Here is a 13,292-nt window from a genome sequence, read left to right on the forward strand (position 1 = left end):
CATCGAAATAGAGATCAGTTTCCATTTAAGAAAAGGTTTATTGCTGACATCTCATGGGCACTTCCCAGAGCAGGAGGCGGGGAGTTAGTCACTCCCGCACCCCGGACTCCTGTGAATTCTCTTGCTCCGTTGAGCTAACAGGGAAGGGACTGGGGAAGAGGGCCTGGGAAACAGCTTTTGCGGGAACTGTTAATACCTCTTACTACCTGAACCTGTGATGACAGAGTATTTCAACAGCCGAGGAGGGAAATAACATCCATAACAGCGACTGAGCCACACAGCAGATTTACCCTTTCCCTTACAACATAACACTTTGTTGTAATAACAATAGCCTAATTTTTAAATGTTGTTTTATAGTAGGTCTCTTACAATTGAGGATAACTTTATGCAATATTTTAATTAAGCTAGGTTTATAGGTAAGACAGTAGGTAGTATGTCATTTATATAATTGCCGTAGTTCCTCTGGTTGCTTACGAACACACGTAGCAGTGAATGGGAGAGTAGCCTACTTTTTATGTAGTGCAAAGCCCAACTTAATCTTCAGAAATCCTGTCTGAAACTGAGGCAATTTCTTATGGCCTGTTTTGGAGGTTTTTTTCATTTAGGGACCTAACTATAAAACGACAGACCAGCCCATTTTCTTGGTTTAGACTCTGAGTTATGGGTGTTTTGAGATCTTCCCCTTTTTAAGACAGCTGGTCAGGAGTGGTGACCAAAGTTTTCCTCTTTATGGACAGGATAGAAAAGCCAAGGCTTTTTAAGCCCTTAGTTTGGTCAGGAGGTAAAGACGAATGATCTGGCACCCTGATACACTAATTAGGAGATGCAGTTCAGATTTTCAGAAGTTGTCTGTGGGATTTGGAAGCTAGGTTTCTGCTGCGTTGTAATGGAGCTTTTAAGTGCTGAAAATTCAGAATACCTGAGTGTGATTTTAAAAAGCAGTGGAAATTACTAAATGCGTTGTGGCGTTCGACACGGAGAAAGAACCTTGTCATGAGTACGGAGTTTTAGTGGGTGACGCACAGGGGTATTAGTCAGGGGCAGGACGGCAGCTTCGGGAATGTGCGGTAGGTGCCCCTGCGCTGCGTGAATTCCCGGACGGAGCGTGGGGACGGAGGTGCTCCCCTCGACCTGCCGCCTGGGCTCCAGCCCAGCTGCTCCAGGCTGTCCCCGCTCAGCTCCGGTCAGGTTGGGGTAAATACGGGTAAGGTCTGGTTTTGCCCTCAATGTTCATGACAAAATACTTTAATGTTGCAGTGATAGTTCTCTGCAGCAAGGCCTGGAGAGCTTCAAGGAAGTTATAATATCTTAAGCATTTATGCTGTGCCTACGGGTAATAACTTTACTGTAATTTTCTGAAGATTCATTATCCAAAATCTTAATTCATTATAATAGCCCTTATGAAACGTATAGAAACCAACATTTTCTTGTGTTTTCTTATTTGCACAGTGTGAGAGATTCATTGCTCTGTTCTAATTTGTTTCATGGGGTGCGTTTGAGTACATTCCATACAGTGCTGTTATTGAATTTCTGTGACTGTCATTATATAGCCATACAACCTTTAGGAACTCATATTCTGAGCTTCCCAGTTCTGTAATCTGCTTCACATTTAAGAATTGACATAATTAGCTTCTTCAGAGTTATAACGATAGCACCAAAACCAGAAGACCTCAAAAGACAAAGCAAAGTTAAGCCTATCTAGGGCCAAAGGGTAGAAAAGACAGGGAGATAAAGTTTTAGAGTGATTACTGAATTGTGTCTCTGTTTTCTTGGACTGTGTTTTCATACAAGTGCTTTGCTTTATAAACATTGCTTCCACAATTTTATTTTCTCATCCTTTTGAAACGCAGCAGGTACAGTTCAAGTGGTTGGGAAGTATACAGTGATCTAATTGGAACCACTGATAAATCTGCTAGATCATAAAAAATTCCCTGGCACCCCAGCTTGTGAACCTGCTGTCTTCCTTAAACGTCCTGATTCCACTGAGGTGGTTATAATGGTGAAAACAGGGGAAAAAAGAGGGATTCCTGGGTCTCTTGCCTTCACACTTGCTTTAATATGTCTGAAATTGTTCCTGATTATTATTGAAGGTGTTTTGCTGATCTCTTCTTTCTCTTCACTGTCGTGACCATTGCTGTCACCTTTGAATATAGCAATGCCACCTGGGTACTGGTGGCAATGGTGGTGTCACCCTGAGCTAGCTTTAAGGACCTGAGGATGTCCTCGTACCCGCGAAGGTCATCCAACGTTGTAGCCGAGTGTTGCCGCTTCTGCAGATTGTTCGCTTACGTTCAGCACTGCTGTCAGAATGAGATGGTGACGGTGGGATGTTTTACTGTTAAGCTTACATTTTGGGTGATATCACGGCGTGATAGCACAGTGCCATGCGTTGATGCAGGGTTTGCTTTGGAAGTTATAAATCCTGCAGTTGTAAGGACTTGGGAATGATGGTGTAAAGGTTTTCCAGAAGTCTTCAACTGGTGGTTTCCTACTGACGGTCAATTATCCTGCTCCTTACTTGGAGTGTCTGGAGGGAAGTAAGAGCATAAGCCGTGGTTTTTTCCTCACTGGAAGAGCAAGGGGGAGGTCTGAAAGGGAGGAGACCGGCGGGTGTGCGGCTGTGAGGTCCCCCCGGCCCCCCAAGGCCCTGCGCTGCCTTTGCCTTTAGGGCTCCGTGATGGGAACCAAGCTGAGGATGAGACCGCTTCCACGTGTGATGATTCCACATCCTTTTATGACCCCTCTCAACAGTGGTTCTCTCTGCCTTTTGAATATGTAGCGCAGTCTTTGTTGTTGAAGTGTGTTTTATTATTATATGTCCAAAATGCTTTATCATTAATTTTTTATAGTGCTTAAAAGTCTAAGGGCGTTTCATTGTTGCGGTTGAGGGTTGTTTGCTTTTCTATTTTTGCATGCTAAGAGTGTGTGTTGGTTTTGAACATGATTTTGAAGAAGGTGTTTAAAATATCACATTTATTTTAGCTTACAATTTGTCACATTAGGGAGCGGGTAGTAGTTTTTATTACAAGCACTGTATTCATGCTGACTTGAAATGACCCTGTCACATGTGAAAACAAATCAGATTGTTGCTGTTAATGAGCTTTTCAATTTACTATTCAGTGGATCAGATAAGTGGATTTAAGAGGTAATGATCCTGCTTAGCACTCAAGCTTGGCTGTCAGATCCTAGTAGTTGTGGGAAATCCCCAGGGACAAAAGCGTTGACACAGTTCTTGATGGGATAATGGGAATCAAAGCTAATGGATGATAAAAGGAGTAGTAAGAGTTACAAGGATAATTGTGGATTAAAGCACTGCTCTTTGTCAACACTGACTGCTGTTTTAGTATTTTATTTGTTAAACTCTGATGTGGGGAGAGCCTAGTGTGACAACAGAGCACAAATGCTACGACATGGGCTCCCTCCTCTCCCTTTCTCCCCCTGGCTTCCCCTGGCAGAAAGGAAAGCTTTTAGCACACGTGTGTGTTTGCGGATATGTTTACATTCCTCACTATCCCTTTTTCTCTTTTCCTCATATCAAATACAGAAACTCTTAAACATTGCTAAAATTGCAGCTGCTATAGCGTCTCAGCAGTCCGCTATTTAGAGGTGGGGTTTTTTAATTAGAAGGTATTTTTATATTTGAATATATTATCGCTGCTATGTTTAATTACTATAAATAACTTCACATTTACAGTGTGAACATAATATTTTGCAACGTTTGAAGGATTGTATTGTATATTTGTTCATATTTTGATTGTCCTTTCACTACTGAGTTTTGTCACAATCAATTACATTCATACAATTATAAAAGGATAAGTTAGTTTACAAGTTAAGTTATCTTTGATCTTGGTGCAATTTCTGGTTAGAACTGCAAGTTTATTTATTCATGCCTTTATTATGCTCGGATTTAAAACGGAAGTCTTTGGGACATGAAAATACAATTTTTATTGTCTTATTTATTACTTGTATTATTATTATTGACTACCTCAGAGGTAGAATACTGCTGGTTTGGTTCTTAAGCAAAGTCATGGGATTACATCAGTAGCAGAAAGGAAGTTGGTACAAGCAAGTTTAGGTACAGTGACAGAAGTACTGAGACAGCTAAAGTTCCTTGGTATTTGTGTGGAATATGTAATGTCAGCGAACAAAATTGACAGCTAGATGGCACCAGGCTTTCACCGCTGGGTAACTGGGGCTGCATGTGCTGTGCTTGGTGCTCCAATTTCAGACCTTAGTGATACTTGACTCGATCACATCATATGGAAGAATTACATATAACCCGTAATATTTGGGTTAGTGTCACAAAAGGTTAAAATGACTGAAATGAAACGTACTGACTGGTAGATCTGTGTTTAGCCCAGTCATAAGCAAAGAGCAGTTACTTGAGCTCAGGGTAAAGTGAGTTGGCAGAGAATTGTAAAAGAAATTTTGCAGTACATGTCTCCCTTCTGTTTCTGAAGTTGATTTAACCCAACTAAATGTTTTTATCAGAACTAAATGTTAGCCTACTAAAACGACCAGAAAATTTTATGAAGATTACACAGTAAGGAAAAAAAGATACTTGATGTGTTCTGTGCATTTGTTATTGCGTCATAACAGCAGTTTGATCTGATAGGTAGGGTGCTGGGAAAACTTGGCTGGTAATACATGTCTGGGGTCTGAATTAAAGGGGAAAGGTATACAACTACAAGTTACTTGGCTGCCAAAGCCTTTGTTCTCCCTTCAAGAACACAAAACCGAATGTCTGAAGAGTACCTAATTTACCAGATTTTATGACTGGCAGCGCAAGAACTTTCAAACGCAGGCTAAAGGACAGTGTTGAATCGCATCCCACTGAGGACAGAGACCAAGAGAAGACTCTTTCTCCATCCTTTTGCAGTTTTTTATAATAAAACAGGTTTTTTAATAGGGACTGTATTGTTCTGTGAACAACAAAGTGAGTTTAATGTGGAAAATTTGCATCTCCTTTGTTGGAAGAAATGTATGCAAGGACAAGTAAAAGCCTATCGGTCCCAAATTCACAGAACGCCATCGGAGAGTGTTGTAAGCCTTACACTTATATCTTACAAATGCTTCAGCTAGGTTGGACAGACAGGCATTTGTGCCTGTATTTTTCTCATGCAAAATAAAATAGGGAAAGTTTTAGAATAACTGAAAATGTTGGTACTTGTGAATGTCTGTAATATGCTACTGTTGAAATGTTTATTTCCAGGTGTATGCCCGAATGTCCGAAGTCTTAGGAATTACAGACGACAACCATGTTCTGGAAACATTTATGACAAAAATGTGAGTTTGTGCTTGGGTTCTATTCTGTATGTATTTTGTTTAATGTTTACCTAAAATCCAAGTTGTATTTTGTTGTTAAGTTTGCTCTTGCTAGAAAAAATGTTTTCCATAATTTTTAAATATTTGAAGTAAGGGATAACCATTCAGAAACACCCGTAGCTTATTTTCTGAAGTTACTGCAGGCCCCTAAATAAACACTTACAGCTAGATATATCCTCCACAGTGCCGGCATCCCTTCTCAAAATGGTTTATGGGGGAATAGAGCTGAGATTTCATAGACTGTTGTTCAGTGACCGCCTGGCGTGAGCAGTCCCCATCCCTCCCCACTTCTCACTCCGGCACTCTCAGATGTCAGTGGAATTGCCTGTAAAGCTTCATGGTAATTTACAGCGGGGAACTGACCAAGTTGAACTAATCTTTCTTTCTTTTGGGGAGGCTCTTTTGGATTGCTTTTTGGCAAGATCTGGCAAAATTTGCTCTCTGAAAAATACAGAATCACAGGGGAGGATTTTAAGGCCTCATACTGAAGGAGACAAGGGTCGTTATTATCAGCTGTCTTCTCATCGCTGGCATTTGGCAGAATAAGATGGTGTGTTATTCTGGCAGATAAGTGTTGCGATACTTTCTCTTCAGAATAATCTTAGAAAATTACTCTGGAGAAGCTGCCTTTTTCTCATGCCTCTGTTGCAGCTGCTTTCCTTGGGTGCCAGGAAAACTACCAGATTTTGTCTTTTATTACTTATGTCCTTCATGAGATTTGATAGTTTCTCCTGACTCAAAAAGAGTTTCATCTAAAATCAGTTTTGCTCTTGAAGCAAAACAAAATGGTCCCTCTGAAAAATTGTGAATATCCACTAAAAAAATCTGGGAGTCCCCAGGAGACAGTGAGTTCTGTGCATGCCTGGAGAAAGAGAAGCAAGTACCTTACCTCTTGATTCTGCAGTGAGGAAGATGCTACACCCTGTCATTTACTTCATGTCCTCTAAATCTGACCTACAAGACCTTTAAATACTTTCAGCAGACTTTGACCTACAAGAGAAACATCTCTACTGGTGTTGCCTGTTTGGACAGTATGAAACATGACTTGTCCTTTGCTACCGTGACTACCAACCTTGAGAAATAGTAGCAATTAAGACAAGGTCATTTTCTAATATGACTTAACTTTTCTGTGGAAAACAAGGGCATAAATGCTTTGTTTCCTTGAAACCAGAAGCTGAGTATTATATCTTGCCTTAGGACAACAATAGTACCCATCAAGACTTGATATTTATCTGCAGTATGCTTTGAAGACAGGTAAATGGAGGGTGATGAATGGGAAAATATTGATGGATACTTATTGTACAGTTTCTGGAAGCAGTCCATGTCATGGTACTAGATGGCTAGGCTTCATTTTGTTGTTTCAAACTACAGCAAAACTTGAACAACTGAGGAAAAAGGGGGTAAAGAGGACTGGTTTTGGGAGACCAGATGCATCAGTTTGCTTCTCTTTTTCTACTTGTTGCTGCCGTTGAGAGGAAATCTCTGTTGCCTATGCCAGTTGAGGAGATAACATATCATTTAACAAGATGTATGATAAATACTATGCATGTTTAGATTGGATAGGGCTGTATTTGCACAAGTATTGTAAATTAAGAAAAAAAACGTAGTCAGGGTTTTAATGTTACATGGAAGATTTTGAAAGAAAACTAAGTACATAAAAAGCAAAAATCAGTGCTGCTTTTTAGATTACACACTCTGTATTTTTATTTTCTCTTTCCTCATGGCTTACTGTATTTTCCTAAAAACACGAATTGTTCCTTGATTAGATTGAAGATCAATTTTATTTTACAGAATGGATGTTACAGCTTGAAATGGACAATTCAGTCAGTAGCTTTAAGAGTTAGCTGTGAAACCGCTGTATAAACACATTCATGTTTGTGTCAATTAAAATAAACGAGCTTCTCCCCAGTGATAACATGCCAGTTGGAGAATCTGGGTGTGAAACCATAACATACTGATGTATAATACAAAAACTATGGTCTGATGGGACAATCCAGTCTGGCAGCATTTCTGGTGCTCTGTTACTGAGAATAATCTTAGCACATTTGTAACAGCAGTGGGCAGGATATATGACTGTGAGACCATTCACCTTTTTTTGTTGTGGATGTAGTCAGTATTTTTAATCACACTGTTATTTTAGAAAGCCACTAGTCTACTGTTCTGTCTTACCCTACAGATCCATTTTTTTCTATAAGTAGCTGAAATTTGTAATATGTTATTTGTTAACATCAGGTTAAAAGGAAACACTAGGGAATTCTTAGTGTGCATTTTCTTGTTGATGTGGTGGTATTCTTGTATAGTAACTGCACAGTGTTCGAGACTGTATAGTTTCTGTTTTGTTAATGCCAATCATTATGTGAAATAGAGGAGTTACACTTGAAAGAATGTTGTTGCCTGGTTAATGGCAACCAGTCTTTCAAATTGGAAAGTGTTGGAGAAAGTACCTTATTGTAATCTGCCATTAGCACTGTGGGATGATCAAAAGACAATGTCAGGTTATTTCCTTCCACTTTGCCATTAAAGAATCCAATGAAGGATGCATGCAGGAAGCATTTTATACTTAGCATGAGGAGTAAACATAGCAATTGAATTTATGGTAGTCAAACAAGTTGTAGTCTACCAGGACATATTAATTATTTTTCTGTTCTGCTGTTAGAGACTTAACCTCTTTTTGTGATAACTTACTGGTTGACACATGGAGTTTCTAGTTTCGTGAAGTCCAGTATGAGCTCAGTAATGTTTAGGTGGATAAATGGCATTTTGCTTTGATTTCCTGAGATTTTGAACACATTTTCTGTTGAGCTGTCTTTCCCCAGATCTCTCTGTTTTCAGTAGTTCACTTTCATGTATGTAGCTTTAATCTGTTCTTTTGAATTCATTAGTAGCAGGTTTGCAGCGGAGGATTGGTGATGAAATTCAGTGAGTTCTTTCATTAACAGAAAACAATTTGAAATACTTGTGTCAGCTTCTAGTAGCTGCAGTAGCCACCGTTCAGTTTATGGACTAAAGGCTGTGTGAAATATTCTTCAACATACAGAAGTATTATGAGATTTGTCAGTGTAATAGGTGTCCTTCAGACCTTCTGACTGTTGTTGGGAGTACTACTGCCACATCAGATCCTAGACCTTTTATCACCTTCCCATTGGAAGTTAATGAATGTGCCTTTTACTGAATTCCTGTTAAATCAGTTCTGAAGGGACAGAGTTTTATGTAGTCAGAATATCCATTAATGGCTGTATTTTCATCTCAGTCTTACCAGCAATTTTATAGGATGGTTCCCTTAGCATCCACTGTCTTTGCTTGCTTTGACCATCACCTTATAGGATGTATGTGGGGAGGGGAGGGGCCAACTGAAGAAACACCTAATCTCAAACGAAATTTTTCTGTTATGCACGGCATCTTAAGTCTTCTCGGCTGTGTTCAGCATCGTAGCAACAGTAGAGTAGGTTCATGGAGCGATAAGCTGGGAGGAGTTATGTGAGGGTGAGGACAGGCAAGAGGGAGCAGTGGGATTTGGAAGGAGCTAGTAGGGTTGCAGTGGATGACAAGACTCTGGAGAAGGACCATGACTTAAGGTGCCAGCCTGTCTCCTTAGACTTTTTTCTACTTAACCTATTGCCCTGAGGTACTGGTTTTCAAAGGCACAGACTAATCCTCCGTCTCTATGGAGTTCTCTGTCCTTGTTGCTCCTAATTCCTCTCCAAACAGCCACATCACATGTTCTTATGCCTCTTGGCCTACTTGAAGTGGACCAAGGCCAGGACTCTTAAGGCAAGGAGTGAGACGCTGTACCCAAAACCAGTAGTAGTCCTCTCCTTCCACTGGTCATCCCTTTGAGCAGTAGCTGCCTACCTGCCTTGATCCTTCCCTGTATAGGTAAGAAGCAAGTAAATATTTAGACTGGAGTAGTTTTAGGTCCATCTGCTCCTTGAGCCTGTCCTGGGCATTTGGTGGAAAGTATTTTGTATTTATTTTGGCTGCAAGCACCTTTCCTTTTCTTCGCTTACTCTTTGTGAGCCTCCTCTGGTTCCTTTCAATTACTGTCAAATTCATGTGGATGTGATTTATCATGAGGCGGATTTACAAAATATTTGCCCAAATATTTAGTATTTTTGGTCATGATAAAGTAATTGAAACAAGAATAAAAGATGCATATCCAAACATTACTGTTGGATGGGGTTTTGCCCTTTTTTTTTTTTTAACTGCTGTAATGATTTCGCTATGGTGGATGCACATACACATACATATAAATAGAGAGATTTTCTATGTGAAAATGTTTAAGTAATACATACCTATAAAAAGCCTGGATCTCTGAATGTTATTCTGAACACTCATAGTGATATGACTCCATTAATCATAGCAAACTAAAACTTGGCACTTTAATTCATGACAGAACATGCATTTTTTTAACTATTCACCTTTGTCCAGCACTAATGAAAAGTATATATCCGATCAGTGTCATTGAGCCACAGAGAGCTTTCATTGTAAATGATGATAATCTACAAGAAATAATTAAAACATGACTGTACAGAGCTTTCTTGCCAAGAAATTGCTATCTTTGTTATTACTGAAACTTAAGTACCACATAAGGAAGAGATATTCAAAGTCTTTTTAGGGGATTTGGATGCCCATTTTTCTTGCACTGTAATGGGAATTGGATAGCACACACCTTAAGCAACTTCAAAAGTTTTGTTTAAAATGTATGGGGTTTTTTTAACTTTATGATTATTATAATGCAAGTATATTTGTAATATCTTTAACTTGAGACTGAGACTGTTCCTAAATTTACATGGTTCAGGCCTTCCAATTCATGTCATACTTATGCAAGCTTAAAAGCTTTTTACTCTCTGCTTTAATTATTTAAAAAACAACAAGAAAAAAAAATCAAATAAAAAACCAAACAACAACAAGAAAAAAAAAAACCACACCCAAACTTGCTGATTTACAGCAGTCGTCATCTCTTCGGCTGGAAGCAACTTATCTTTTGCAACTGCTTCTTTGTCGTATTACCAAACCTCCTGTGCGCGTGTGGTACAGTAACCTACATGTGTGCAGGTAGCGTAGCATTCCGAGGATTCCTCAGCTTTATTGTGATAATGAACCTGCCTGTTACATTTCAGAGAAGGGGTTCAAGGTCTCCTGGAAGGAGGATGGATGAATTCTTTGGGCACTTACAAATGGCCTGTAAGGAATATTTGAGCACCTTGGCATGCAATGATAAATGGAGAAGGTACCCACCGTCCGTGTGACCAAATGGATTTTCTCTCTTTGTACAGTGTACACTCACTCTTCAGCACTCCCTTTTCTGTGCTGACTGTGCTTTGCTTTTGCTTTTCTACCTTGCATCCCTGATTCTGTCTCCTCCTCTAAAATTCTTTTTTAAATTGCACTGCAGGTTTTTCAGTTCTCTCTTGGAAGCTGGGCGTTCCACTCCTATGCTCCAGTAGGATCATTTCCCATCCACTACTGCCATGCAGACTGCTACGCCTTGTACGAAGGGCTGTCCTTTGCTGTGCAGCACACAGAACTTTTAAGAGCAGTGTGATACAGTCCCTGTGTCTGAAGAGGTGTTTCTCCAAATCCTAAACTGGACAGGACAGGAAATTAAGGACAGTAGAATAGGTTGGGGGTGGGGGAAGTCATGGAATGGATTGAAGAGGCTGGAAGTGGATATCTTTACCTTGATTCTTTCCCTGGCCAAATATCATAATGATTTGGAACATGCAAAGAATTTTGATTCTTCTGTGGATGATATGGTAACCCTTTTCCCAGACGACTGTAAACGGGAGTATATAATCATTATTTATCTTCTCTTTCTAGATTTTAGGTTAAAAATACACAGCCTCTTGAAATAATACTTTTCAGTCACTGTATTAAGGGAAGAGATGTCTGGTGTGCTGATGGAAGTGCATTAGTAAGCAGTCGTGGTGACAGACAGTCTCATAGCAAGCTGGAGGGTTTGGAGGTTGGAAAGCTGGGAAGCTTCTTTCGTGCAGCTTTTAGAGGCTAAGGTTTTATTCTTGTCTTCTTACTAAAGGCAAACTAAAAGCAAATATTTCAAAGCATACTGGATTCTTAATGCTGTTTCATTTAAATTTTTCAAATTCTCAGCTTTTTGGCATGGATCAGTGTTAGTGTTGCTCTTTTGGTTTTGTGTGTGTGTGTGTAGTTCAGTATTTTGATACTGGTGTTGTTACTGTCCTGGTTTCAGCTGGGATGTAGTTAACTGCCTTCCTAGTAGCTGGTACAGTGCTGTGTTTTGAGTTCAGTATGTGAAGAATGTTGATAACACTGATGTTTTCAGTTGCTGGTCAGTAGTGTTTAGACTATAGTCAAGGATTTTTCAGCTTCTCATGCCCAGCCAGGGCACCTGACCCAAACTGGCCAACGGTGTATTCCATACCATGGGACGTCCCATCTAGTTTAGGAACTGGGAAGGGGGGGGCAGGGATTCGCCGCTCGGGGACTGGCTGGGTGGTGAGCAATTGCCCATCATTTGTACATTTCAATCCTTTTATTACTACTGTTGTCAATTTATTAGTGTTATCATTATCATTATTAGTTTCTTCTTGTCTGTTCTATTAAACCGTTCTTATCTCAACCCTCGAGTTTTACTTCTTTTTCCTGATTTTCTCCCCCCTCCCACTGGATGGGGGGGAGTGAGTGAGCGGCTGCGTGGTGCTTAGTTGCTGGCTGGGGTTAAACCACGACAGTTACCAAAACTGGAAATACTCTGCCATTTTTTCATTTCCACTTTTTCTGTATGTGCCTTTAAAATGTGTTCAGTGCTCATCTACCATAGATGTTTTGGTGAATTTGGCATTGGCGTAGCTTTTGATGAAGCTCTTATTTTCTGTGACTCATCTGAAACTTTGTGATTGGTTCTTTGACTCTGTTTCATTTAGTTCATATTTTAAATCAATAACCCACCTGAGAGAGAAAGAGGCAAGGACACTAGGACTTGGATTTAAGCGCTGTCTTGCCATGATTTCTCCAAGAGCTGTAAATTTTTCTTCTCTTTCATTCCTTGGCTTTTCTTTCTTATATAGTGGAAAACTGCTTTTTGTATTATGAGATTCCTCTCTAGATCTTTAAAAATTTTCTCAGATACTTATAATGTTTTGTAGATGTTTCTTAAAATACTACATTTTATGTGTCTTGCCTGATATTGGTAAGGCAGAAACAGAAATGGGAATTGCTACGATTATAATTGAAATTTTTCAGCCTCTGTTCACTCACAAGTACTTTCTAGCTTTTCTATTATTACTCCATCTTTCAGCATCCAAATACAACCATGAACTGAAAGAATGAATTCAGGGTACCAAAGTACCCTGAATGTTGGATGAAGAGCCTTCCTTATACAGTTTTAATTTTCTCTTCAAGCTGTCACTGTGACGTCTTGTTTTTCTTTAAATGTCTTGTATCTGGCTACTGAAGGACAAAGATTTTGCTCTTTTGCAAAATAGCCTTTTTATGATTTTGATATTGATGTCAAATCTGGGTAGTCCAAATTCATTTTTATTGCTTTGTATGGTATATACTTGTTAAGGATTTAGTGCAACTATAAACATCTCCAGAACTCCCTGTAGTAGGGATAAAGTGTGAATTATGGACTTGCTAGAATGGGCTATTTCTTTAAGGCAATCTGAACCTCTGTAGCTCTTCATAGAGATTTTATAAAGTAAATCAATGTTTGTTTGTAAATCTAAATTGAAGAATACTGCTTTGGTAATTGCATTGTTATTTGCCTTTTCCTGAGCAAATAATACTAAACAGTTAGATGCTTTAAACTGCATTCTTGAGTTTATAACTTCCTGAAAAAGAGATTTAGTTTATGTGGTGTAGTACATTCCTTACCCTGTGAATATGTAAAAGCACTAATCAATGCTGATTTTAAGGCGTTTAACATCTCTTCTTCAGGTTCTATGTTCCCAAAATTTAAATCCTACTGCAGCCCGGTATAAATA

At 39.4% G+C, this 13,292-nt stretch overlaps 1 protein-coding gene across 1 annotated transcript in view; it reads left to right on the top strand.

The window, feature by feature from the left end:
• The window catches only part of RANBP17 (RAN binding protein 17), a 163,347-nt gene that overhangs the window by 79,995 nt on the left and 70,060 nt on the right, over window positions 1–13,292 (top strand). The window contains exon 16 of the mRNA XM_010579252.1: window positions 5,213–5,286. Coding sequence (XP_010577554.1) covers window positions 5,213–5,286 — 74 coding nt within the window. The remainder of the gene's footprint in view (window positions 1–5,212; window positions 5,287–13,292) is intronic.

Source organism: Haliaeetus leucocephalus, unplaced genomic scaffold, assembly GCF_000737465.1.
Source record: "Haliaeetus leucocephalus isolate CR32 unplaced genomic scaffold, Haliaeetus_leucocephalus-4.0 Scaffold656, whole genome shotgun sequence".
Lineage (NCBI taxonomy): Eukaryota > Metazoa > Chordata > Aves > Accipitriformes > Accipitridae > Haliaeetus > Haliaeetus leucocephalus.